Source organism: Camelus ferus, chromosome 34, assembly GCF_009834535.1.
Source record: "Camelus ferus isolate YT-003-E chromosome 34, BCGSAC_Cfer_1.0, whole genome shotgun sequence".
Classification (NCBI taxonomy): domain Eukaryota; kingdom Metazoa; phylum Chordata; class Mammalia; order Artiodactyla; family Camelidae; genus Camelus; species Camelus ferus.
In genome coordinates this window covers 8759027-8786893 of record NC_045729.1, presented here as the reverse complement: position 1 = coordinate 8786893, position 27867 = coordinate 8759027, and the positions used below count along the sequence as shown (strand labels likewise).

Below are 27867 nucleotides of genomic sequence, written 5' to 3'. Positions count from 1 at the left end.
TTCTGCAGACCCACGTGGTGCCCTCCAGGTCATCTGTTCTCTGAGATCCTTGAGAAGTGCCATCCAATCTACCTCTTAGACTGGAGAATTCTGAGGGGTGAGTGGTCCCGTGTACTATTTTAGGCAAATATGGACGCAGTCAACACTGCCACCCATGAGCTTCACAATTTTACCTACAGAATGGAAGAGCCCGACCACAAAGAGCCCACTCAGTTTGATATCAGGTATCTGTTCATCTACTGGTGTCTTCGTCACATCTGCAACCCTTCCCCGGGACATGTGGGAAATACTGGGGCCCCAGACACCAGTCACAGGCCAAGGGAAACCAGAAACCTGGCCTCGGCTTGACAGAGACCTGATATCCGCAAGTGCCTCTGAGATATTCCTCCTTAGCAGTGCTGGGTGGGGCCCTGAGCCTGTCACCCTCCTTGGGGCCTGAAGCCTCCAAGCTACGTGGGGAGAAAACTGTCCCTGTTGGCTAACATCCACCTCCATTCTCAGTCATTCCACTTAAAGCTCAGCAACAAATTGAGAAGAGAAATGGATCCTGGTGTCTCATCCACTTGCTTTATTTTGTCTCCCTTCTTCCCATGACCCCTGAGAATGAGGTGTTTTTTATCTCTAATAACTGTCCCCTACACCAGGCTAGAAGCCTAATGGCCAGGGTGTGCTGATAAATGTTTAACCACTGGCCCTTTGGGGGAAGAAAACTGATTTGTGGTGTTGCAGATGTCCATAGGGTAAGTACTCCAGGTGTTGCTGATTTCAAGCTACCAAAAGATGACTTTAAATGAATTGAGGAGAGATGCACATCGTTGGCTCCTGGAAGCCAGTGGCAGCCTGTTCCAGTACACGACTGCCCTGGACTAGAGCTCATTGGTCAAGCAGTGGACTCCCTGTAGTAGTGTCCATGATCTGAACCTTCTAGCTTCCCTCAATTGGTAGCCTAAAGAGATATTAAAATTTCTTTTCCCCTCTTTTATTCCAGTTTAACATCAACTGCAGTGTGTATTCAGAGAAGATTATATTTTGTGCATTTAACAAATTATATTATCTACCATTTTAGGAAACTATTTCTTGAGTATTTGAGCAGCCAGTAAATCACCGCCGTGTCAGTCTGCTTTTAGCTCTCTTGGGGTCAAGTCAATTGATATCATCGGTAAAATTTCATTACGTCTTCTTTAATAATGCTTGCTAATTTACATATTGAAATATGTATTAATTTATCATAAACTTTTCTCCTTTATACTTTTTCACTTGATTGAGGTATGAGTGAGAAATAAGATTCTAATATGTTTAAAGTGCACAACCTGATGATTTGATCTTTGTGTATGTTGTGAAAAGATCCTCCCACTGAGCTAATTAATACATCCATCACCTCATATATTTGTACTCCCTGCCCCTTTTTTGGTGAGAACATTTAAGTGCTGCTCTTTTAGCAAATTGCAACTGTACAATAACACAGCACAGTGTTATCGCCTCTAATCACTGTGTTATGTGTTAGATCCTCAGAGCTTATTCATCTTGTAACTGAATGTTTGTGCCCTTTGATCATCCTCTCCCTTCTTCTCCCATCCTCCTGGCAACTACTTCTATTTCTATGAGTTCAATTTTTAAAACATTTTTTTAGGTTTCACATGTAAGTAAGTGACACCATGCAGTATTTGTCTTTCTGTGTCTGGCTTATTTCACTTAGCATAATGTCCTCCAGGCTCATCCATGCCGTCGCAAATGACAGAATTGAGTTCTTTTTAAGGCTGAATAATATTCCACTTATTCCAAATATCACCACACTTTCTTAATCCATTTCTCCATTAATAGACATTTAGGTTGTCTCCATACCTTGGTTATTGTGAATAATGTTGCAGTGAACTTGGGAGTGCAGATATCTCTTTGAGATAATTGTTTCAAATCCTTCAGATATATAATCAGGGTCGTATGGTAGTTCTATTTTTAATTTCTTGAGGAACCTCCTTACTGTTTTCCATAGTGGCTTCACCAGTTTATGTTTCCACCAACAGTGCACAAGGATTCCCTTTTCTCCACATCCTCACCACATTTGTTATCTCTTATCTTTTTAATAATAATCATACCAGTATGAGGTGTCTCCCTTATATTAAAACTGGGAGATTATATAGATTTTTGAAATAATCTAGATGAGTGTCTATTAATTTTATTCTAGTAAAGGTGATTGTTTTAGCAGGAGACCCTGAGACAACGATTTGAATGGAAGTAGTTTGTTTGGGAAGTAATTCCCAGGATGCATTGGTTGGGAGTGAAGAAGTGAGACAAGAAAAGAAAAGGAAATCAGTTGCATTAAAAAGCAGGTTACCATTTTTCATCAATGGGCAATTGAAGCACACGCTGACTGGGAGCCCCTGGGAGACTGCGTAGAGCTCGATGCCTTCAGGCCTGTCTCACGTGTGGCTCAGGCATGAGCCTAGGGCTAAAGAAAGAATCCAGGCAGGGAGGCATGGCTGTAGTCATTTTCAGGGAAAGTGAGTGCTGATTGGTGGGACACTAACGTCTGCTACAGTCCACCCCTTCCTTGGACCACTCGGGCCCGCTCAGGCCTGGCTGGAAGGTAATCTGCTCTGTTTCGGATTCTACGAAGGGGTAGATGTTCTCTATCTCTCCTTCTCTCTCCGCACATGTGTGCGCACACACACACACTCTTCCTACAACAAAGCTCCCTTTTCTACCACCCATTCAGCACTTTCACTGGCCTAAGTTTCTTACCTGATGGATCACAGACCTACATCCGTGAGGGCTCTGAGCCCTACACTGCCTCGATCGTATCAGATTATCCCCTGGGATGGAAAGTACCAAGAGGCTTGGCAGTGAGTTCTTTGAGTTCCTTGAGTTCCAGCCACACTACTCTCTGTTCCCATGATGCAGAAGCGACCCTCTTCTCATGACAATCAGCATAGTGACTCCTTTTGTTGCTTTCTGGTCTCCTGGCATGAGATGCCCACGATGCCTGGGCAGCAGCCCAAAGTTTTAGGTGTAATGAAGCCCTAATTGTGTCCCCAGGTGGAGGCTGTGCCCCATCCACCCTCCCGTCCACAGTTGTCTGCACCTTGTGAGATGACTGAAATATTCTTTCAGGCTAGCATCTTCTAGCCTGCCACGATGTCTGTAAGCACTCTCTGCAACCAGAAAAAGTCCCCAGTCACAGATCAGCAATAAGAGGTCGCTGGTGTGCACAACCAAAGATATGGGAGGGTAACCGACAGTGTCTGCTACGTGCTAAAGGGGGCTGTGATATTGTGATTTGTAATAAGAAATATATATTTGGATTTCACCCCTATTTCTGGCACAGGGCTCCTAAAACTCTTGGAGTATCTTAAATGATGAGAGCCATCAAGGTGTTTTATTATGTTAACAGGTTGACTTTTGGACCTCACCTATGGATGGAGGCTGGTTGCCAGAACCAACCATGTGATTAGAAGATTGACACTTTCAGTCCCACCCCAGACCTCCAGGAAGGGGGTTGGGGTGGGAGGTTGAATCATTTAATTAGTTATGTGTATGTAATGAAGCCTCCATGAAAACCCTAAAGGAGAAGGTTTGGAGAGCTTCCAGGTCGGTGAAGATGTGGAGATTCAGGGAGAGTGGTGGCTCAGTGAGAGCCTGGGAGCTCCAGGGCTTTTCCCCACGCCTTCCCTTTTGCATCTATCCACCTGGCTGCTCCTGAGTTATATCCTTTTATGGTGAAGTGGTAATCTGGTAGGTAAAACGTTTGAGTTCTGTGAGCTGCTCTAGCAAATTAACTGAACCTGAGGTGGTCATTGGAACTCTCACCTACAGCTGGTTGGTCATGAGCACAGGTGATCACCTGGGCTTTTTGACTGGTTCTGAAATGGTGATAAGGTGGGCTTGGGTGTGGGGTATGGGAGGGAAGGCAATTTAGACCTTAACCTGTGGGATTTAATGCTATCTTCAGGTAGATAGTGTCAGAACTGAGCTGAATTGTAGGACACCCAGTGATGTCTGAGAATTACTTGCTGGGTCGTGTGGGGAAAAAGCCACACACTGGAGGGTCATTAACTGTGAGACTGGAAGCTCCTGTGCCATACTATGAACTGTACATCATATCATATAATTTCGTCTTGATAGCTGCATTCTGTTGCTTTTATCACTCAAAGTACCCCTTCTTTTATTTTACCCTGTACTTTATGCCATCATTGGGACACAAGCATTTTTTTAAGTCAGGTAAACCTGAAGACAGAGGAAAGGAAATAAAGCAAAACAGATACAACCCGTGTCCTCCCAACTTTCAGGACCTCTTCAGTGAGGACAGAGAAAGGCAGTTGTAAGTGTGAGTAGGACTTGAAGTCCTCAGTTACTGAGCATAACTTGTGAGTTTTCTGCAAATAGTAACAGAAAATCGTCTGTTCAGATCCCACTTAGTCCTACTGCTTGGGTGCAAGAGGAAACTTATTTTAGCCTTCAGCCCAGATATATTGGTTAAATTATTACCATTTTAATTTAGAGCAGCTGAGAAAATATATGCCAATTACTCCCAGTGACCCCTGCATTCAAGATGTCTTTTCATTCATTAATTATTGGGGATTGGGCTTTTGTAAGAGGAGGTGATGGTGACCCTGCCCTCTATTTCTCTCTCATTTAACACCTCCTTTGTAGAGGTGTTGTGAGAATTTCTGCCTGTGTGGTGATGAAGTTCAGTAGCCTGCTTTGAATTTCTCAGTGGGAAAGGTGTCATAAAATTTTAAAGCAAAAAATATACTTCTCCTAATAAGGATGTTGATCTTGAAATGCAATATGAAAGCCAGAGACTGGAAATTTAAAACTTGCAATGAAATGCTCTAAAGCTGTGATCTCTTCTGACCTTGGGAGTTCAGCAGGGGTGGGCCCAGGGAAGACTTGGATGGAAGATGCTGCAGGATGTGGTGGCGGTGATTCAGTAGGTGGCCTTCTTCCATCCCAAGGTGGTCCAGAGCCAACTCCCAGCGTGGAGTTTCGGAGTCCTGTGCTGCAGGAGAACGAGCCATTGGATGGGATGTAAGACTGAGGTTCTGACCACTTCTGCTCATTAAAAATTCCAGGGCATTTTTATAAGGTTAAGGAGGCATCCTTGTGTTCTACAATCTGGTTCCAGTTGGGTGGCAGAATTGGCTACTTAGTAAGTTCTAGAAAAAAAGAATACGCGTGGAAATTTCAGGAGGATAATTAGCATTTCTATGGGAGACTATTCTGATGAATTGATTCAAAATTGTATACTGAACTCTTCTTTTATGAAGTAGCAAAACAAAACACCTGTTTGAGTAAACTTTCTTATAACTGTATTTGTAGATGAGCGCTAAATCTCTTTTTCTTATTAAGTTCATGTAATAAGGGTTAATTTAAGGAATATGTCCAGAATTTATATATGCTGATGAAGTGATCTGTGTTTTCAGGGTTTTTTCTGGGCTTTTCTTTAGTCCCTAGAATAACTGATATTTAGGATAGGAAATGGAATAAGATACATAGTGAATGATAATAATTGTTTTAATTTAGAATAATCTGAAAGCTGTTCCTGACCCTGTTTAGCGGTGTGTCACCCATAACTTTGAGAACTCTTGCATGTTGTCACCCTTAATTTTACATGATAATTAATGCATTATAACTACAAAAATCGGAGCAAGAATGTACAATTTATTCCTAATAGTAAATGGACTAAGGTCCTTAGAAAAGAAAAGAAAAAAAGAGAGAGAGAAAAAAATAACATCAGTATAAAGATTAGGTAAAGGAGAAGAGAATGATTATGAGGGAAAGCTTACACATTCCTAGGTTTTTCTAGAGTCTTCCTTTTCTGGAATGGGAGATGAACCACACTGCTTTCTTCCACAATCACTTAACTATTCTTACTGAGCTCAAAATGCCCCATTTCCAGATTTTGGTTAGAGGAAATCATTGAGCCTAAGCTCTGTATGTAATTTGTCATTTCTGTGGAAAGTTACCATAGCTCTGTGGTTCCAGGAGGATGAAAAAAATGCCTCACAGTTTCAGGCAGAGAACAACTCAGATTAATTAACACAGTAATTCCCTCTCAGGGCCTGAATGTGAGATACTGACTATATTGAGAAGCCCGGATGATGCCGTCTCTTCAGAATTCCATAGTAGTGGGGGAAATAGTAGACTCCAGCAATTTCCTTTTTGTATTTGAGTTTAAATCTTTAAGAGTAAATAATAATTTGTAGGCACTGGTTACTTCTTTTCTACAGTTTCTACAGGTGATTATTGTTTAAATGCTGCATGTTGATACTTTTGCTGCACCCTTACAACATAGCGATTGTGTTCAAGCCAATCAGACAGGCCAGAGTCATAAATGAGATGATCCTTTTGGGGCTAATGCTTTGGGGGAGGCAAGAATTTAAGAGACAGTGTAACAACTAGCCCTAAATGCTGTGAGGTCCAATACAGCTATGAGTTATGTAAATGTAAGGAGTGTAGGATAACCAATCAAGTTCCATATTCTTTAGCTACTTTGACTTTAAGATGAAAATTACGTAGTTCCTGGGTTGTGGCATCACCAGACCTGGAATCCAAACGGAATTGTGGAGCATCTGAAGCATCTGAAATCTGAGGCCTGTTTCTGCATTTATCCAATTAGGATGCTCTTACCATCACCATCTATTTTGTATATTTCATAGTGAACAATGTTAATACATCATCTTTGAAAGCGAAGGATAAAACTATACTTAAGTACTTGTATTTCGTTTTAGGATAAACTGATCTGTAATAGTCAAAAGAGTAAACTATTATATTTTCTATTTTTTAAGTTATACATTTATTTTACTGTAATGATATATAACAATTGTTTCAAAACAAATTAATCAAACACCAAAAGAATTTCAATGACAATCTCCAGGTCCATGCATGTTACTTCAAATTGCATTATTTTAGTCTTTTTTTATAGCTGAATAGTATTCCATTGTATAAATATACCACAACCTCTTTATCCAGTCATCTGTCGATGGACATCTAGGTTGCTTCCATGTCTTGGCTATTGTAAATAGTGCTGCTGTGAACATTGGGGTACGTGTGTCTTTTCGAATTATATTTTCCTCTGGATATATGCCCAGGAGTGGGATTGCTAGATCAGATGGAAGGTCTATTTTTAGTTTTTTTTAGTAACCTGCATCCTGTCCTCCATAGTGGCTGCATCAATTTACATTCCCACCAGCAGTGTAGGAGGGTTCCTTTTTCTCCACAGCCTCTCTAGCACTTATCAGTACAATGAGACATCAACTTATAGCAGTCAGAATGGCCATCGTTAAAAAGTTACAGCATTTTAGGATGGTTTGCACATCAGTGGAGGCTGTAGAACTGAGGTATGATGTCAATTTATTAGTAACTTACTTGGCAATCACTATTTTCTTCTACCTCTCCCCTGGAAAAATAATTTTTTCATACTATTACACATTTCTTTTAAATTTTAGTAAAATGTATTCTTCTTCATAAAATAGTATTTGAGGTGTTCCTTTAATAGAAAGGTTCATTTTTGTAGACTAGAGTAAATATGGGCTGTGATGCACTCATGAAGATTGTGTTATTGAAAATTCCTGCTAACTTTTCTTCAGTAACATGCTCTCTGCCCACTCTTTGCCCCATCTAAAAAACAATAATTAATTTCTTTGATTTTTTTATACATATTCTTGTATGGCTGTATTCAGAGTCCAGTAGAAGAGAATTTTTATTTTATTTTTAAATTAAAGTGAATGATCTTAAAGAGTAAGACACAAGAGTGAACATTACTCTCAGGCTTTTCCTGACATATTTCTTGTATTTTGAGATTAGGATTTTTTTTAAAGTAATTATTACTGAACAGAAATCAGTTCTCATTCAGTCCCTTCCACCACCATTTACTTTCACAGATACAGTTGAAAATCACTATCCATAATGATGGATTTGAGACATTACAAGATTCTGAATCATCATAGAAAGATTCCATTAAATTTGCTGTGCTGATGGTGCTAAAGCAGAGAAGTGGAATCACTGATTTCAGTAAAACTTTAAAATAATAATATAAGCAATCTTAAAGCTCTTATTATTCATACTAGTTAGAGCATTTTGCTGTTTGTATAAAAACAGACATACAATAGGGGCATTCACGTTCTTTTGTTTGACTCAGGTACTCTGTAACATTCTCTAATGGCCTGTGAGTTCCTTCTTAGTAATCTTATAATCCACTGGCACTGAAACAAGCTGTAAAGAATTCTATACAAGAAAGCGTAAGCCTTCCCTTTTATACAGAACATCAACCTTTGATATGTATCTGTATGAGACTCTTAAGTGAAAAACATGCTCATTTCACACACAAACACAAATCATCATTGTTTGGAGGACTTTAGCAGAATATATATTTGTATTAGGACATAATAACTCCCTTTTGAAAGAGTTACAGCGCTTGCGGGTCCAGAGGAGAGAGTTCCTGATGTTACTGGTGAGTTACTGTATTATCAACAAGGGTACCTGATGTGGCTGTGATGGAGAATACATCAACGTATGGTAGGAGAGACTTGGATTCTAGGTCTGATCATGATCACATCTATTATATAAAGCAAACTTAGTGTGTCTCATTTCCAAATTTTAAAACTAGATAAAAATGATGCATTTATATTACGACCAACTGAAAGAATTTATGGGGAAGTGATACAAAAGAAGTCCTAAGAACTGACTCTTGTAGTTGGCAAGCTACTAAGATCTTGGAATTTACCCTGTGTTTTTTAAAAAATATTTTATTTATTTATTCTTGAATTAGTTATTTTTTATTTGGGGGGGAGATAACTAGGTTTATTGATTTTTTAGAGAAGGTACTGGGGCTTGAACCCAGGACCTCATGCATGCTAAGCACGCATTCTACCACTTGAGCTATACCCTCCCCCCATTACCCTGTGTTTATTTTAACAGCCTTCGTAAAGAGTATGGTTGAAATACACATTTTAGTATATTAGTGAGTCAAATACTAGGTGTCTCAAAAATTTTCAGCTGAAGTGCCAAAGGTTAGAAGTGTGCCTGAGATTACAATCTCTCAGGCACCATGCCTGAAGCCTTTGTCTGCAAAAGCCTTTGTCCCTTTAATCCAATGTGACAACAAAACGTTACCATTTTCTGCACGTGCCATAAAGTGAACAAGGCTGGGAATCCTTGTACTGAAAGCATTCTGATTTTCCTTAACTTTCTGTTTAGAAAAGGTAGAGCCAGCCTCTGACACCCAGAATGTGATGTAGGGAAGGTCAGCTCTCAGACGACAGGGGTACACAGGACACGGAGGCCAAGTAAGCTGTCCTGGTGGTTTGTGCTGGTGACAGGCTGACTCTGTGAGTAACAGTGTTGTGGGGAGCAATCTGTTCTCACCTTGATTTTTCTCTTCAGGGTTTTTAGACCAGTTCACACTTGTATATCCAAAGCTGTTACTTAAATTCTTCGGGAATTAAAAAGAGGGGCAGCACTCCAGAGCGGGGAGGGAGGTGATGCGTTCCCAAATGCAAGGTTTCTACCTTTTTTCCCTGATTAGATGTGGAATAAGTGTTAATAAGCTCTGTCTTTCCAAAATGTTTGATTTTTTAAACTTAAATCCAATCCCTAAAGTAGTGCTAATGGAGGCTAGGCCATGGATTATGATGTGAGCTATGACTCTTTAGGCAGTAACTGATATTCAGACATCTCCTAATTCTGGATTTTTCAGCTGACTTGCTAACCAGATGCATATATTTAAATGGCTTTTTCCCTGTGCCTGCCAGAAAACTGCTACAGATTATGGACATTTCAGCTGAGAAGCAATGCAAGGTTTTCAAAACTTTGACTATTCCCTATTTCTCTGATAAATGAGTGATTTATCGAGCAATTTTTGTTTTTTAAAGCAACTTTCTATGAAAAGTGCTGCTTACATGACTTTGCCTATCAGTCCAATTGGGCAGCTTGAACCTTCAGTTTAGATTTTGAGGCATCTGTCCACCTGAACAATCATATGTTAAAATATACGGAGACTGTCTTTCACAATAACAATGAACAAGAAAACAAATCAATGAACAAGACCATTTTGTATAGTGATAAGTGCTACAAATATAGCGAAACGGGGTAGCGTGTGTGCACATGGAGTCCCGAGACTTTCTGATAAGATGTGTTGGAAAAAAGCCTTTCTGAACAGGTAACATTTGAGGTGAGAACTGATGCGGCAGAAGGAGCCAGCTATGAGAAGATCTGTAGATTCCAAGGTCCTGAGTTGACATGATAAAGAGCAGAAAAATGGCTTGAGGGGTGAGAGATGCGCTCTCCATTAGAAGCCGCTAGCCACGTGAGGCTATTAAAATTTAAATTAAAATAAAATAAAATCCAAAAACTCAGTTCCTCAGTGGCACTAGCTATATTTCAAGGGTGCAACAGCCACACGTGGCTAACAGCTGCCATATTTGATGTGCAGAGGATGTCTCCATCCTCCATTGGTTGGAAGAACTTTCCAATGGGCAGTGTTGCACGAGTGAAGTAGGAGGCTTGGCATAGGATGAATGGTCACAGAGAATGGCTTGGAAAGATCATAAAGATCCTTGCGGGCTGTTGTGGGGGCTTTGATTCTGCAAGTACCCTGGGAAGCCTTTGGATGCACAGAAGCAGGGAGTGACATCATTGGACTGACATTTTTGAATGATTGCTCTGGCGACCGTGTAGAAAATAAGTGGTAGGAGGGCAACAGCAGTTAGAGAAGTATCACAGTTGTGCTCGCAGGGAAGATGCGGGGTCTTTGGCTGGTTATTGTAAGAGGGACAGTGAAAAGCAGGTGGGTTCAGGGTATATTTTAGAGAAAGAATCAAGTGGACTTGCTAATAGACTGGAAGGGAGAGCAAGGTAAACAGAGGAAGGAATGGAGGGTGATAACTAGGTAGGTGGCTATGTTTTGTCTTGTGGTGGGGAAGGACCGAGGAGAAATAGGTTGGGTGTGTGGGGGTTGGTGATGGAAGGGAGGTGAGGGAGCTGTAAGTTAAGCGTTGTGTTTTGGATGCATCACATTTTAGATACCCACTGGATATACCTGCGTAGAGGTCAAGCGGGTAGCAGAAAATGAGTGAACTCCTACTGTGGGCTGTAAACGTTTCGAATTTAACATCATTCCCTTAATCATACCATAGTTGGCAAAGTGTAAACAGTATGCAGTGGGGTTCATTTCTGAATTCTCTTCACAAAGTACTAGGGAAAACACGTTCCCTGGATTTGGCTAAGTGAAGAGCTTTTTCAAGGCAAGTTTGAATTTTTCCTTCCATTTTCCATATTCTGTTTTTCTTTGTGTACCACATTTTCCTAGTCCTTTGGCTCTGTTGTCACTTTCTTGAATTAGAACTCATCACTGTCTGCAGAAAATGGGCAGTTTATATTTCTCTGTGATTGCTCAATGTCCACTGGACGTATTGGGACTGACTTTATTTAATACGTTCCGCCCAGTGTTGGTCACTTCTTTCGTTTAGCACCCCTGCAGCTTTCAGTGTCTGTCTAGTGAGTATTTGGTTGTTTTTCATTTCTCCACGTTCTGGATGGTAGTGCCAGTAAGGTGTGGAATTGATCTTCTTTCCTTTCAGGGGACAAATAGCTTTCTGGTTGCAATATTTGTTGAGAATTAGGAGATACCAGGACATTGACTCTGTAATACTATTGAATCCCTGGAGAATGTCATTGTTTAACCTACAGACCTAGTGTTTTTGTTTTGCTGCCATTAACAAATGCCATTCTTATATTTTTTGGTCACAGTGTTGTTTTAATAACAACGTTCCATCTCTTTAGTTCAGTTTTGATAGTGATTTATTGTTTTTTTTTTCTAAACAACTGAGATCATTATGGGAGTAGGGTACAGAGAAACTGGAAACGTTCTGAAATTCTCACTATTCCTTCCTAACCTTGATACATGCCCAGATTTGCACCATTTTTCATTTTAATACGCTGTTTTTGATGCCAGTGGATATTAGCACGATATTCCAATCAAGGCTTTTCACTCTGCAGTGCTTCAGGTAGGCTCTGGCTTATGAATCATATGTCGAAAAAGGAAACTCAGGAAAGTATGTGTGCATGCTAGGGGGCTCATTTGTCTTTGGCAAAGGCATTGCTGCTCCTGTTCCCTTAATTATTAAACAGATGGTGCTCACTGCCGCTGACTAGCTGCCCAACGTGTTTTCCATGTGGTAGCATGGTTCTGGGCATCTGATGGAGAGGAGCTGTATCATCATAGCTCCTCACATCCATTTATGTCATAATATTAACATTAATCCTATACCTGCCACGAATGAGAGCAGGCTGTTTCCCATGAAGCTAAGCTTAACACTTAAGCCATTTCCTCCCCTACCCCCCCATGAATTAATTTCATCTCAAATATCTCCTTTACCTTTTCTTTGTTGCTTCATCTCCACACACAAAATACAGTGGCATCTTGAGCCAATCATCCAAATACTCCGGGCTGTAAACACACTTTAACCTGGAATGTCAAGATAATGAAGACAAAATTGGATTATTATTAATATTATTAGTGAGGGCAAACAACATCTAAGGTAGTCATATTAAAAGTGAACAAGAGTAGACTATCATGTTCCTGTGCTGGGTGTAAAAAGAAACTGGCTCCCAACATCGATGGACTTTAAAAAGTCCATTGAACAGATACTGAATTATGTTTTCATAATCTGCCCAGAAAGTTAGCTTTAAAAATTTTCTTTTAGTTTCTCAAATACTACATTATTAGAGTACGTGAAATGTGTACCTTGTAAACATTAATAACTAGGGTCCTGATTTTTTTCTCATAAGCTTTATTCACGGGAGACATAGTATTTCAAAAGCATAGACTGTCTTCTAAGATCTTTAGTGTTAACCTACTTGTCCTCACCCCCCCCCCTTGAGATTTCTTTATATTACTTTCTGTTTGACTGGGCTTTGTAAACCTTCTTGAGGCTAGGGTCCCTTAATCTCAATGTAATTTACCATCCACCGTCAACAGCTGTTGACTAATATTCATACATTGTTAAGTAAAAATTTTTTAAAAAATGCTCTCCCCCCCTTCTCTTTAATGCTGTTATGGGCTAGGTAACTTGTTGAGATTCTCCATTATTTGGACCGACAGGAAAAGCTTGGGTTCTCTGAAAACAGACCATCGAGCAGGAGCAGTCAAGGCCTTAAAATAATGCCACCTGAAGCTGGTTTGCTGTTCTACCTGACTTGGGAACCTTTAAGCATCTTTGAATTACTCAGATAGCAGATGTGGCTGTCATTTTTAATGACAGTGAGAAGTCTGTTGGCTCCTATCGCCTGCCAAATCTCCCAGCAAATCCGTTTTTTCAAAGTTCTGGACGGCTCAGCCAGAGGGCCAGTCGAAGACCCTCGCCCCCCACCCCGGGCTGTGGAGAGCTGGGCGGTGGACGGATCTCCGCAACCCCTTCCCCATCGGCCGGGCTCCGGGGAGAGGAGGACCGGAGCTGAGAGCAGCGCCTCCCCCGGGGGAGGGGCGGGAGCTGGGCTGCGAGAGCTTTCCTAGGGAGTTGCCTTAAAGAAAGCAAGCGGGATTGAAGATCGATCCAGCTGCTTGTTTTTTTTTTTTTTTTTTTTTTTTTAAACAGTTTTAACCAGTCGTCTCCACTCGCTTCCCTTCTGCAAAATTGCAGATCGCCACCAACCTCGCACCAAAAAGAAGGGGGGAAAAAGAGCAAATCTCCATCTCCCTTCTCACCCTCCCTTTCCTTTCACCCTCCCTTCCACTCCAGCTCGCTCGCCCTCCCTCCCTTCTCTTGCGGCAGCCTCTCGTCTCTCGGACTGTGTCTCTCTCCGACGGGACTTAGCAACTTCTTGGTTATTTCTTAGCCCCTTTTCCATTTTTTCCACCCTTTGCCATGAACTGGACCGACAGACGCAGGGGTGGCTGTGCTTTCTGCCTCAGGGAATGGCGGTTCGCTTCCTGGGGCCGTGCCGGGGAGGATCGGCCGAGGAGAAAGAAAGAGTGATAGAGAAAGAGCCGCAGGAAGGAAGAGAAGGGGGACCTCCGTCGGCCGCGGGGACCCGCGCGCAGCAGCGCCGCGCCAAGCTGCGCCCGGGATGGCCCCGAGCTCGCCCTGCGCCCCCAGCTCTTCCAGCGGCTGCGGCCCCCGTGCGCCGGCCGCCTCGGGCAATCTTTAAAATCCTGAAGTAGGAAGAGACCCCCAGAGGACCGAAGTCGGGGGTGGGGGTGGAGCGGAGAATTTTGAAAAGCTTTTCCAAGAGAGAAAAAGAGGAAGTCTGATCGTTTCTGCCTGTGCTAGCTTGCCACTTGAAGGCGTCTCTTTGGAGCATCTAGTCTTCTCCAGGAGTTATTCGAAAGCTGAAACTTTAAGGGCTCGCGGGCCTGGGAGAAGGAGGGATTCCGAGGGTGGGATTGGGAGGAGGGCGAACGAACCGGCGGGCGTGGGTGCGTGTCTGTGTGGGTGGCGGGGCGGGGGCGCCGGGGGGACCTCCAGGACTCCGTGAAGAGGGCGCACCATGGCAGTGCCGGGCGAGGCCGCCAGAATCAGGGCCCAGCCCGGCCCCGGGGAGGCGAGGGCGGCCCCCGCGGCGGGCCCGGACTGCCACTGTCGCGCGGGCTCCGCATCGCCCCGGGACTCGGGCTGCCGCGGCTGCTGGGGCGACCTGGTGCTGCAGCCGCTCCGGCGCTCCCGGAAACTTTCCTCTGCGCTGTGCGCGGGCTCCCTGTCCTTTCTGCTGGCGCTGCTGGTGAGGCTGGTCCGCGGGGAGATCGGCTGTGACCTGGAGCGGAGGAAGGAGGCGGCGGCGGAGGAGGAGGAGGAAGCTGCCCCGGGAGCAGAAGGGGGCGTCTTCCCGGGGCCTCGGGGAGGTGCTCCCGGGGGCGGCGCGCCGCTCGGCCCCTGGCTGCAGCCCTCCGCGCTGCTCTTCAGTCTCCTGTGTGCCTTCTTCTGGATGGGCTTGTACCTCCTGCGCGCCGGGGTGCGCCTGCCTCTGGCCGTCGCGCTGCTGGCCGCCTGCTGCGGGGGGGAAGCGCTCGTCCAGATTGGGCTGGGCGTCGGGGAGGATCATTTACTCTCGCTCCCCGCCGCGGGGGTGGTGCTCAGCTGCTTGGCCGCCGCGACATGGCTGGTGCTGAGGCTGAGGCTGGGCGTCCTCATGATCGCCTTAACTAGCGCGGTCAGGACCGTGTCCCTCATTTCCTTAGAGAGGTTCAAGGTCGCCTGGAGACCTTACCTGGCATACTTGGCCGGCGTGCTTGGGATCCTCCTGGCCAGGTACGTGGAGCAAATCTTGCCGCAGTCCGCGGGGGCGGCTCCGAGGGAGCATTTCGGGTCCCAGCTGATCGCTGGGACCAAGGAAGATATCCCAGTGTTTAAGAGGAGGAGGCGGTCCAGCTCCGTGGTGTCCGCCGAGATGTCCGGCTGCAGCAGCAAGTCCCATCGGAGGACCTCCCTGCCCTGCATCCCGAGGGAACAGGTAAGCACCCGCAGCCCCTCTCTCTCGCCTCGGGAAAACTTGAAACCCTTGGGATCCGTCACAAAGTGGAGGGAATTCGAGCGCTGGGAACTGAAGGAAAGAGAGCCTAGAAAAGTGCTCGAACTTCAGACTTAGTTGGAAAACTAGCGAGTTTTTCTCCCCCTCTCACACAGTATTTTATAAACTGAACAATAGGAACGCGAGTAAGTCATAAAACTAGATGGCATTTGCACGGTCTTCCCCAGCTGGGCCAACTTTTTAGATCTGCTACACCTGGCATCTGGCTTCCCTACACTTTTAAGTGCCCTCATGCTTTCCTCCTTTAGCAGAAATGTTCGAATTAAGTTTTTTCAATTTTCTTTTTAGTAATGTGATTTTTTTTAAACGTGAATTTTGCTAGATTTCTTTGTTTCTTCGTATAAAATCTCTTCTGAAGTGACAAGTAAACGTTTATGGAAGTCAGTAAAAATATTCTAGAGTAAAAGCAAGGAAAGCTTGAAGGGGAGGTACTGATACACACTTGATGGTTCTGCAGTAAGTTTTACTTGAACTTTTAATGCATTTGGTGGGGCCCAGTTTGTTTTTAAATGTAACTTGGGGACATAGGTTATTACGTGCAAATATATTTTGTATTAAATAATCATTAAGCTTCAATTTGGGGAACAATATATCTGAACTTCAGAACTTGTCAAAATCGTGGACTACACTGTTAGTGTCAACTAAAAAAATTCTCTTGAATCTACATAGGTGAATATTTAGAAATTCATATGGATTTATACAGGAAATATTAATTCAGGAGAATATTTCTAAGTTGCTGGTGTTACAAATCTTTCAGAGAGGAGGTGGAGGAATCTAGAATTGTGAGTGACGTTATCCTAGATAAGAGTTTACTGAATTTTGGAGACCAATCTCCTTATCATTAAGTGTTTTGAGATTGTGGGGTATAGTTGCTATAAAAGGCACAAATGAACAAGTCCCAACTTTAAATGCAAATTGTTTCTGAACAGGAGTACCTAAGTGTTCATTTCTCTGCTCCAAATGTGTTTGACACTTGGTTGGGTGTGTGTAGAGAGCTGGTTATGACCAGCAAGTGGAAATTTACACCATTTAAATTTTTGCCTACCTGTGGTGCTATTCGGACAACTTTAGGGAGAAAATCTCCTAAAACATAGAAAGCTTTTTCTCTTTAGGTTATTCTGTGGATAATCATCTGGGTATTTCTAAGGAATAGCAGTCACCATATGGTGTGGTGGCCAGTTTGTTTCTGAAATGGAGTTGATTACACAGACTGGTTGTTTGACATTATTTAGCAGAATGGATGACAGTATCATAGTCTCAGTGTTTATTTTAAAACAAATGTACTTACTTAGCTTCTCGTTTAGATAAAGCAAATATTTCTTGGGTTTGAGCTTACTCTTAAGAGTGAATGAAGTTAAAAACAGGCCGCTGACTGATGATGCTCAGTTTTGGTAGAAATTTGGAAATCACCAGAATAAAGTGAGCTGTCTATTAAGGGTAATCCAATTAGAGGGAAAAAACACAGTTTAATTTCTTTTCAAATATCTTTTAAATGAAAACACTGCTAGTTTAAATATGTTTAGAACACACTCTTCTTTAACTTACAGGGAAATGTGATATGATTGTTGCAAAATTGAACCCTAATTTCTAAGGCAATCCTGTGATTAAATCATACCTAACGTGACTCTAAAATTAATATCATTTAGCCCGTGAGATTAAATTTCTGAAATTTCATACTAACATTTGAAAGTTAAGGAGTTAAGGGTAGAGTTAAGATAAGTGTTCAGGTGAATTAACTAGCAGTGTTAATGAACACGTAGATTTTTATTGGTTTTCTCTGATTTTAATTGATGGAGGATTTGAATCATCTGTGCGTTTATAAGAAAATGACTGAGCATTGCATTTTTAAATGTTTTGCTGATTAAGACTGTTGACAATGTATATTTGCAATCTATCATGGTCAGTTGCTATTTTTTTAAAGGCTGTGTTTATGAAGATGATTTCTAAAGTGAGAGGCTATCTCTGATGGTTGATGGAAAAACAAGGTTACATTTAGCAGAAATTTAGATACTTGAAGTTTTAATGAGGGCTTGAGTGAGTGTGTGGGTGTTACTTAAGACTAGTTTTTATACGTGACCCATTAAAGTTGTTGCTGAGCATAATTGTGTGTGTGGGGGGGTGGGAATTAACAAGGACTAGTATCTTATAAGACAGGGCAATATCTCATACGTTAGTTTAACTGTGTGAAAAGTTCAGGAGCTATATAGTAAATGGCTTATCTGTTTTATCACAAGGAAACAAACTTCTGATTAAGGGTGCAAAGTGTACCACTGTCATCTGCATACTTTATGAAGTCAAGAATCAAAATAATTATAAAACCACCATGTATCCCACTGCCCTAAATGCTACCTGATTAGAAGTTTTTTGTTTTTTTTTTTTTAAAGAACATCTCCTCTCAAGACAATTCAGGCAACAAGTGAATTTTAAATAGAGGTGTAAGGACATAAAGCACAGAGAGTCTGGCAGAGGCCTCTTGAGAATTCATTTGGACCTTGCTCCTTGTGAGGTTTAAAGGTGAGAGAATTTCAGCCTTTTCTTCTCCACGTGAATGACAGTCGCCACTTGCTTAGGAACACTCTCTTCAATGACTCAATTCTAAAAGGTCAAGGAGAAGAGGTGATAAAATTTTCATAAGGCCAACCAAATGACCTATATATTTCCCTCCCTTCTGCCCTTCCTTCCTTCCCTAACCATAATTAAAACAAGAGATTGGCTATTACATATAGAGTTCAGTTTTGCAGCATAGATAGTAAAGATGGCTTCAACCAAAGAAAGGAGACATGGATCCTAGTGGTCAGTCACAGAGTGAATTGGCCACTGGGTGTATGTTTGGGATGCAAGTGAAATTAATCTACTCTCATTAAAGAACAGACCGAGTTTGCAATATTTGCCTGGCTTTTAGTTCAGTCCTACCGGCCCAGTATCTTCAAGATTTTGTAGATCAGTGTGTCAAACTATACTTTTTTTTTAGTTGGCAGTGTTAAGGCAGATGTTTCCATTAAGGTGTATGTATCTTTCCCAAGGGGGGCTGTTCACATCTCAGGGCAGGTATGTGTCTGTCAAGTTACCACTGTCCCCTCTGAACACTAAGGTCCTTAGAATTTATTGAATTATTAGATATTATGAATGATGAGCAAATATGTTATTTTTCAACAAAATTTCAACTAAGCAATTTTGATTACTTGGAAATTGTATTTGAAGGGGTGTCTCTCTCACTTCTCTACACAACAGAGAACACACTTAGCCAGTTAGTCCCCTCTGATTATTGTGACCACCTTGCACATTCATTTTTGAAAGATTCCAAACCAACACCATTTTATTTTAAATACACAAGAAAAGAATTTAATATTCTGGCCTATGGTTGCACATAAACACAAGCCATACACTTCTCACCATTCATGCATCGGTACCACTTCCTGACAGAATTCTTTATGATGGGTTCAATATCCATCAGGTACAGCCATAGACTGCACATTGTGTAATTAAAAATCAAAATTATTTCCCATGCCTAATTCCCTAAAGCTCTTCATTAAATACCTTTAGCAAAAATAGATTTTTGTAGGAGTATAATAATTTTGGTAGGAGTCTGGTGGTTAGTTATCAAAAGTAGAATCAAGTTTTTCATTGCTGTTGGAAGAAAAATGTTTTCCAGCAAAAAAAGCCAACAACAAAAACAAAACAAAAATAGGAGAAATAGGTATAGTTTTCAATGGTAGGCATACAGTAGGCCTTCTTACATCTTTAGTAAAAACATAATTTACTTGCATTTACAGTGCAAATATAAAATACAGAAGTATGTCTTCTGAAAATATAGAGTATAATGTCCTTTAAATTCCTAAACACATTTCAGCACAACATATTTCTCAAATTGAATAAATTTCAGAAACCATCATGGGTTCCTTATTTAGTTGTAGCTTCCATCATATTTTAGTAGTATAACTCAGCTTCCAGAGATACAAAGAACAATATTGATTATTTATGACCTGCTGACAGAATTAAAATGAATTAATGCCAACTTCTGAAAACACTAAAAAGGAAAAACACGATTTTCTTCTCCCTCGGGAAAGGTGAGGGAGAAGAAATTTTTTTTCTGTGTAGGGAACAAAATTGTGATTTTACTTTGTGAATACAGATATTTAAAGCATACTGAAAAACTGTTTTAACTGACAGAAATAGTCAGTGAATCTATATAAATTTACAGAGGTGGGAAGGAGTCAAACAGGAATTTTACTCTTTCTGTATTGAGTTGAAAGTGTAAAAAAGTTAAAACTGTAGAGCTGAAAGAAATGCTGTGTATGCTGAGCTGTCGTGTTAATTAAATAAACAAGCAGAACAGTGACTCTGTGTATGAAATACATTTTGAAAAGCCAGGGGAGAGGGGGTGCAGTCAGGCCAGGGTGAGTGACACTGGCATGAAAAAACATTCGTTATATCTGTAGTGACATTTGTGTGAATTTGTTGTATTCTGTTAGGAAATACAGCTCTGAGCAGAATCTCTTCAGGACTCTGGGTCCATAAAGGCTTTATCAAATTTCACTTCACTTCTTTTTAAAATAAGTTCCCTTTTATTATGTTGAAGTAGGATATTTATGAGCTTCAAAATTAGGAATATGCCTATGCCTATATGTTGGATTTTTAAGGTTTTCAGTTAACATGGTTTGTGCCACTAGCAGCCCAGGAGAGTCGATCCAGACTTCAGTGAAAACTTGTGTTATGTAATCTGTCAAAAGAATGAGTTTATTTGGGGCTAAGGGGTGGAAGTTGGATTTTTCAGAAAACCTTTTTGCATAGGGTGAGCTTCTTTAGCTTTGTGAGATGATGCATAATCCCGCATGTTTCTGGTGGATTGTTTTAGTTGACCATGGGTCTCCTACCCCACGGAGTCTCCGCCTCCCTTTTCTCTTCTGGGTGTGATATTTATAATTATATCTTTTAAAAAAAAGCCCTCAAATTTGTCTTTACTTTCTCCATTCATGTTATCAGTGAAACTCTATCAAGTAATTCAGAATGAACCTCGGAAAGTTCAGACACCATGTTCTTGGCACCTAAAGATGTGTTCTCTTAATATTCAAATGAACAATATTTCCTTTACATGGAAATTTAAATTCTTTTAGGAGTTACCAATATGTATAAACTTTTACTAGTGGAAGTATTTTTTTGGAAAAAAAATTGGAAGTATTTTTTAAAAGAGTTCTTGTTTTTGTTTTCAGTAAGGCTGTCCTAAGGCATTGTCTTAAATTTGCACTGCGAATGTCTGTTTGCCCTGTTGTCAACATAAAATACATGGGTTTGATCTCTGGGTGAAAAAAAATCTTAAAAGATGTGCATAAATTGTAGTTCAGAGAAAGCTCTGTCAGATAACAGTTGTCAAAAATCTTAGCTGGCTGTATGTGTTCACCAGGAATGTATAAAAGAAGATACTATCCTTAGCAAATAGTATTTCTGAAGGTTTTTGATCTGTGAACCTATAACATGTCATGTTAACATACTTTGGGCATTAAGCCATCTGCTAAAAACCCTACAAATTATATACAGGTGTGATGTAGCACCTTGACTCTCCAGAGCCTAGAGTCTAGTTAGGTAATGAGACATCAACATAAGAAAATGGGAAATCGCAGTAAGAAATACCTGAGTAACCTCTTAGATCATTGTTGAAGGAATGCGTATAATAATGTAGAGCAGGGTTTAAATCTCGCTCCAGGGCATTCATCTTTTCTCTGAAATTTTATGCAAAACTTCATCAGTTCATTTTTCTGGGGAAAAAGTGTCACAGATTTTCAGAAGGTCCTCAACACATGATGGTTAAACATAAATGTCTTAGACTTTGGGCAGGTTTATGCTTTGAAGTCAAGGGAGAATTTTTTCTTTGCAATGGAAATTACTATACATTGATAGGACTTCTGAAATAAAAGTCAGAACATTACAGAATTTAGGACACTGTTATACACAAGATAGCACAATGATTGTTTTTCTGTCTTGAGGTGGTATATGACTGTACGTAGCCTGTTGCAGTGAGATCTTAACATGCTTAATTCTGTACAGGCTGTAGTTTGGAGACTAGAATTAGTCTGATTTTAGAGAGAAGAAAGCTGAGGAGGGGGAGTCTGCTAAATGTGTGTAGTCAGCCTGAGGCAAAATGTTGGCTTTTATCCAGTTCTCTCTTGGACTTGAATCTGCTGCTGGGGGAACCGAGCAGGAAAGGAGTCAGGCAGATCATTTTAAGTCTACGTATCATTTGTGGTTTTACACTCGGAGTCAACTAAATTCTCATTCAGAATCAGAAGACTGAGTAAAACCCGTTGAGTGTTACAGGGAACACAAAACTCCTTTGAGCCCTTACAGTGAATTTTCTGGTCATCAGATTGCACCGGGCAGCCTTTGGAATATCTTACTTAGGACTTTGTCCCATAAGTGAATGTTAGTTGCATCACAAGGTCTAACTTGTGGAGTCTTTATCTCATCAGAGAAGAGTGTGCAATGGTGGTTTAAATAGTGATTTTTGTTTTCATTTTTAGTTTTCCAATAAATTGATTTTAAAATGTTCAAGGTTTCCAAATTCCAGGCAGAAAGTAATCTGCACGTCTGTAAAGCACTTCTTTGTTAGCAAAAACAGCTGGTGGGTTTTGTTCACCAACTTATTTTGCACGGTTTTCTTAGGAATCCATTAAAATGTAAGTAAATAGGATGTAATATTAGAGGAGGTCCTGAAGGAGATGACCATTTAGAAGGTGGAAAGCTATTTGGAAAAAGTCACAAACTAAACTTCTGCCTGTTTGATTTGATGAGAGCTGTCATTTATTACTGAGGAATCTGAATGGTTATTACAGATTTTGTGTTGCCAGTCCTGCTAAGATAGTAGTAAAACAACTTCGGTGTATTCCTGAGAATATGAACAGTTTTAAGGAATGCGTGATGCCTGTTAGTGGGGGCATGTGTACGTGCGTGCATGTATGTGTATGCCTGTGTATGGGCGACTTTTTTCCTCTGCCAGGAAATTGCTTTGGTTGCATCAATTCGGTGAAGAAACAGTGTCACCCAGTGGCTTTGATGAAAACAGCCCTGTAAACATTATAGATAAGCGCTGTCCAATAGAAATACAACAGGAGCCACACACTGAGTTTCATATTTTCCAGTAGCCTCATAAAAATTAAAAAAATGTGAAATCCATGATTATCCTGTTTAATCCGTTGTCTCGGGTCAATATAAAATCAACATACAAAATCAAGATATGTTGCTTTCTGTTTTGTTGTGCTGAAGTCTAAATAGGTGGTGTGTGTTTTATGTTTACAGCAGGTCTCAGTTTGGTGTAGCCACGTTTCAGGTACTTGATAGACACGTGTGGCTAATGGCTACCTTTGAGACATTTTTTAAGAGGTGAAATACTTGAATACTAATGTCATCTCTTCCATTATACTGGAAAGTCCACGTAGACTTATTGAGAGCAGTTAATATATAGACATTCACATTTATATGTAATCTTGATAGCTCATTTTTGTACCACTCACTGCTCTGATACTTAGCGCATGTCTGTTTTCCCTCTTTTCTTCATTTCACATTATTGCATGTATTTTAAACTATGTTGATTTTAGTTGGATGGGGAGTTGAACAGTCCCTCATAGAGAAGCATTTTTTTAACCTGATTTATAACACAGAATCAGAATTTCCAGCTGATGATGATTTCGCCTCCCAGAGTTTGATTCATCCCAGGCAGGGCTGTTGTGTACAGTGCGAACACGTGGTCAGTCGTGTTCATGGTGATTAGTCTGTAGTGGGGTTATCTGCCGTCTCTTTAGAAATGAAAGTGCTTGTGTTTATAATGTAGGTCGTTATCTCAGTAACTTAGGAAACTAAAGTGACAAACCTGCTAGTAGCTTTAATGCATGAAAATCATAACAGTATCTCTGAAGGGCTGATGGTTCCTCACTGTTGCTTATGTAAACCCCACTCTCGTGGATACACAAAACGAAAACCGTTTCGTTCTGTGTATAGAGAGGATTGGAGATTTTAATAGTGTGGAATTTCTAAGCTAGGAGTTGAGATTAGATGGCTTTTGGTCTGTGATTTCAGGCTGCAGGGTGATCTCAGAAAAACGTACAGATGGAAAAGACTAACTTTTTTTCTTCTTTTTTAAAATCAAAGTATCGTCAGTTTACAATGTTGTGTCAGTTTCTGGTGTACAGCACAGTGTTTCAGTCATATGTGAAAGACTTTTTTTTTTTTTTAACATTTTTTATTGATTTATAATCATTTTACAATGTTGTGTCAAATTCCAGAGTAGAGCACAATTTTTCATTTATACATGAACATACATATATTCATTGTCACATTTTTTTTCCCTGTGAGCTACCATAAGATCGTGTATATATTTCCCTGTGCTATACAGTATAATCTTGTTTATCGACTAACTTTTAAATGTCACTTTCCTTCCGTCTCCTTTCCTCAACCTCTGTGAATTCATTAACTCTAGGCGTGGTTCCGATATTACTTGTAGAATTAGTGGGAAAATGACTATTTATATATGCATGTTCCTTGACGTGCATAGATATATAGGGTTATTTTTTAAAGTATTCATTTATTTTGTATATATTGCTTTTTATCTGTGTGTGATTTTTTTTTTTTTAATTGGAGGCACTGGGGATTGAACCCAGGACCTCGTGCATGGTAAGCATGTGCTCTACCGCTGAGCTATTACCCTCACTGCTGTGTGAGATGTTTATCGTGACTTTTGATTTATAAATTGCCCCCCTTTTTAAAGCATAGAAATATTATTTATCTTCGCATTAGAGAATAACAATAGTGAGATATGTAGATTTTCACATAGAATTTAGGAAATAATCTAAAAAGAACAAAAAGTAACAGAATCAGTGATATACAAAGAAGCCCATTTGGCTAAAAGAAATAATGTGGACTCAGTCTCACTCCTGGTGGAGCCGGCTTAATTTAGACTTCTTGAAGTAGTTAGCTGAGGAATAAAGTGACATAATAATCATAACTGTTATTTGAAAGAGTTTGTATTTGAATGTAACTACTCATTTGCCCTAATTTTGAAATTGCTTTAAAATAATGTAGAGGTTGGTCTTGTAAATTTTCTTTTTTGGCCAGTCTTCTTTTCCAACAATGTACTCTATATATGTGTGTAGATATGTATGTGTGCATGTGTAAATATTTTTTCCCAAGAAATGCATTTTATTTCATATTTTTGTCAGCCTATAGATTCTTCTCAGAGTGTGTTAAAAAAATATAAGGAATCCCTTTCTGTGTCCCATACCCAACAATCCCTTGTCAGAATATTGAAATAATTTTATGCAAGATGCTTGTGGTTTTGATTTAATAGGATTTTAATAGAAATTTTCCATCTTCTGAAGTCAGTTTAAATAACTGAATATTTATGCTAGTCTGTGGCAAGTGTTTCCTCCTCTCCAGGTATAATCCTCTTAAAGAAACCTAGTGTAAGTCTGAAATATTATTTTGGGGGGAATGTTTTATTTTGTGGCAACCCATGTGAAATCAGTGTCCTTTGAACATTTTTAAACTAGCTTGAGTACAGATAAAGGAAATAGTTCTAGTTTTTTTAATTGAAATATAGTTGATTTACAGTGTTGTGTTAGTTTCAGGTGTACAGCAGAGTGATTCATTTATATATATATATATATATATATATATATATATATATATTTGTTTTCAGGTTCTTTTCCATTATAGGTTATTACAAGATATTACTGTGCTATACGGTAGGTCCTTGTTGTTTATCTGTTTTATATACAGTAGCATGTGTCTGTTAATCCTAATATAGTTCTTATTTTTAAACTAAGAATTTTAGAGGATCAAATTAACAAGTGCACTTAGGAAGTGCTCCTCAGGACGCAGTGCGAGTTGTGATAAGAAACATTCCCTTGTTCGGGAGTTAGTATTTTGGGTCCTGACTCAGCACCGGTTTCTGAGGAAGTTTGGAAAGGCAACCAGAGTTGCCTCGGCTACCTTGAAAATTTGCTTTCTAGGCTTAAGAACTGAAGAAGTCAGATTCACGTCACAACAGTTTTCATTATAGAAGGAATCAAACTTTTTAGCCTCCCTGAGTCAGCCGTAAATATTTCCTTTAGAAAATTCCAGCCTGCTGCCTTGCTTGTTGTGGGTGCTGGTTGGTGGGATAAAAGGATGAAAAAGAAAGAAATGATTTAGTCTGAAACACTTATCTCCCCAGTCTCCTGAGATTGAGCTAGTGATTAAACCGATTTAAGTAAACTTCTGGAGAGAGAAGAGAAGAAATAGCTTATGAACTAGTCTAGGAACTTCCATTTTTAATCTATTTTTATTACTTAAAAAGTATTCTCTGACATATGTCAGGTAAGGGACTGCATTTACCTGGGCTCTTAGTGGTAGGAAAGCCCACCTTCAGCATGAGTCCTAGATATTTATTTTTTAGCTCAGTTCCAACTGAAAATAACCAAAGCTATTATCACTGTGATCACCGTGTGTAGAACTTTAGAAAGAGCTCTGAAATAGGATACATTTTTTAGAGAAATAAAAATTCAAGTCTTTTTCATGTTGAGCTAATAAATTAATTGAAGAAGAATAATCTCACTCTGTTGCCATCACTTTCTACAAAGTGTTGGCTGGTGTTCAGCCACCACCTTTTTACCCTCTCTTGGTCTGTATTCTTATTAGATGTTCTTACTGATGTCACTGTATTTTCTGCAAAGTCTAATGTAAATACTGTCTCTATGTTATCTTTCAATTGCACTCAATTACAAAATATCTGACTTGGTAAAATTAGCTTTTTTTTTTTACTTAAAATGTCATCCAACAGTACTGCTAGTCCAATTGTGCTGAATAATCTAGAAGTTTGGTAGCATAATTTCAGAGTCCAGAGGAAACTGAAAAATCACCAGTTCACAAGGTTTTATTGAATGACAAGTTTTTAGTTTATCCAGTCATTTTTTTCCTGATCCATCTAGTTTTTATTAGAATTTGTTAAAATAGAAAGTTTTAGTTAAATAAGAATCTCTTGTGTCTGTAGTTTTAATATTTAATACAGATATTGTCATCTCCTCTCACTGAAATTAGAGGCTTCTCTTTTGAGTATGCTAAGCAGATTATCATGCCTTAAAATACACGAGGAGTATTATGTAGGAAAAAAGTTATTTCCAACTTTCTCCTATGCGGACAAGTTTCTTTCAGTTTGTGGATGTAAAATGGTCTCATAGATAAGATTGTTTAGAATGGTTGCCATTACTGAAAACTTTCAGAGTTTAAGATATCTTTGAATATACTATTTTTTTTTAAAAAAATCTGAATGTTGTTTCTATTTGAAAGCATAAATTCCAAACTGAGAATTTAGTTATAAATAATTCATTTTTTGAAATAATCAAAATATATTCTTAAGGTTAAATGAGCCATTTCTAAATTAATTTGACATTTTTATTAAAAAATTTAGAAGCAATACCTTTAACTCTGTCTTCATTTTGGGACAGGAAGCTAACTGTATGTCTCTACCATCTTGAATAGAGTTGAACGTTGTCTGTTTTTACTCTCAATGATTTGTTTTTGTTACGACTGAAATTGTTTTTGCTAGACAAACAGGACCTACATTGTAGCAGTTATTAAGACAGTAGCCTCATTTTGTCCACTTCTTGTTCATTTTGACTTGAATAATAATTGAATTGGCTCTTCTTAAGCCCTTTGGAGAATGACAATGGGAGCTTCTAAGTGTTTTCAGTGCTGTAAGCCATCAACTGTGAGAATTCAGTTGGGAACGCTGGGTCCAGATATAACTGAACACTGATTAAGTAAGTTATCTAAAAAATCAAGTGGCATTTAGAAATGGAAACTGCCCATCATAAATGAGTGAAAGAAATTAATGCTAGTATCTTGCTTGTGCAGAGAGAAGACTAGATGAAAATCAAAATAAGGGTTCCTCAGTTTAAAACATAGATGTTAATTGTATGGTCTTTTGGGAACATACTGTTGTTGCACTTAAAATCTAGAACTCTTTATGATTTGGAAAGAGGAGACCCTGAGTGGGGCTGCTTCTGGATGCTGGGTAGGAAGTCCAGCCATGCACTGGCTTAGGACCTGTCTTTGGACCAAAAGCACTTACATTATTTTTCAGAGGTCATAATGCTGTGCATGAACTTTCCTGACATCCGTGACTTTCCAAGACATTGACTCTTATTTTTTAGTTCTATAGCACATTTATTACATTGAATTATAAATGGACCCTTATGGTAATCTTCTGTGAACTTTTACCTCTTATGTGACCAGATTGATTAGAAACGTCAGCAAGTAAATATATCTTATTTAAGATCGACTCTATTTCACATTGACTCTTTGTTACTAAGTATTTCA

The 27867-nt window shown here is 39.9% G+C and overlaps 1 protein-coding gene across 3 annotated transcripts in view; it reads left to right on the top strand.

Moving 5' to 3' along the window:
• Positions 1-27867, top strand: part of PDE3A (phosphodiesterase 3A) — a 492862-nt gene that overhangs the window by 198673 nt on the left and 266322 nt on the right. The window contains exon 1 of one of the 3 annotated variants that reach the window (XM_014559110.2): positions 13217-15444. The exons of 1 other annotated variant lie outside the window; for it this stretch is intronic. In XM_014559110.2, the coding sequence (XP_014414596.2) occupies positions 14485-15444 (960 nt within the window). In that variant the 5' untranslated portion in view covers positions 13217-14484. Of the gene's footprint in view, positions 1-13216; positions 15445-17440; positions 18037-27867 lie in introns of those variants that run through there. One more of the 3 variants, XM_032473219.1, reaches the window with a different exon arrangement.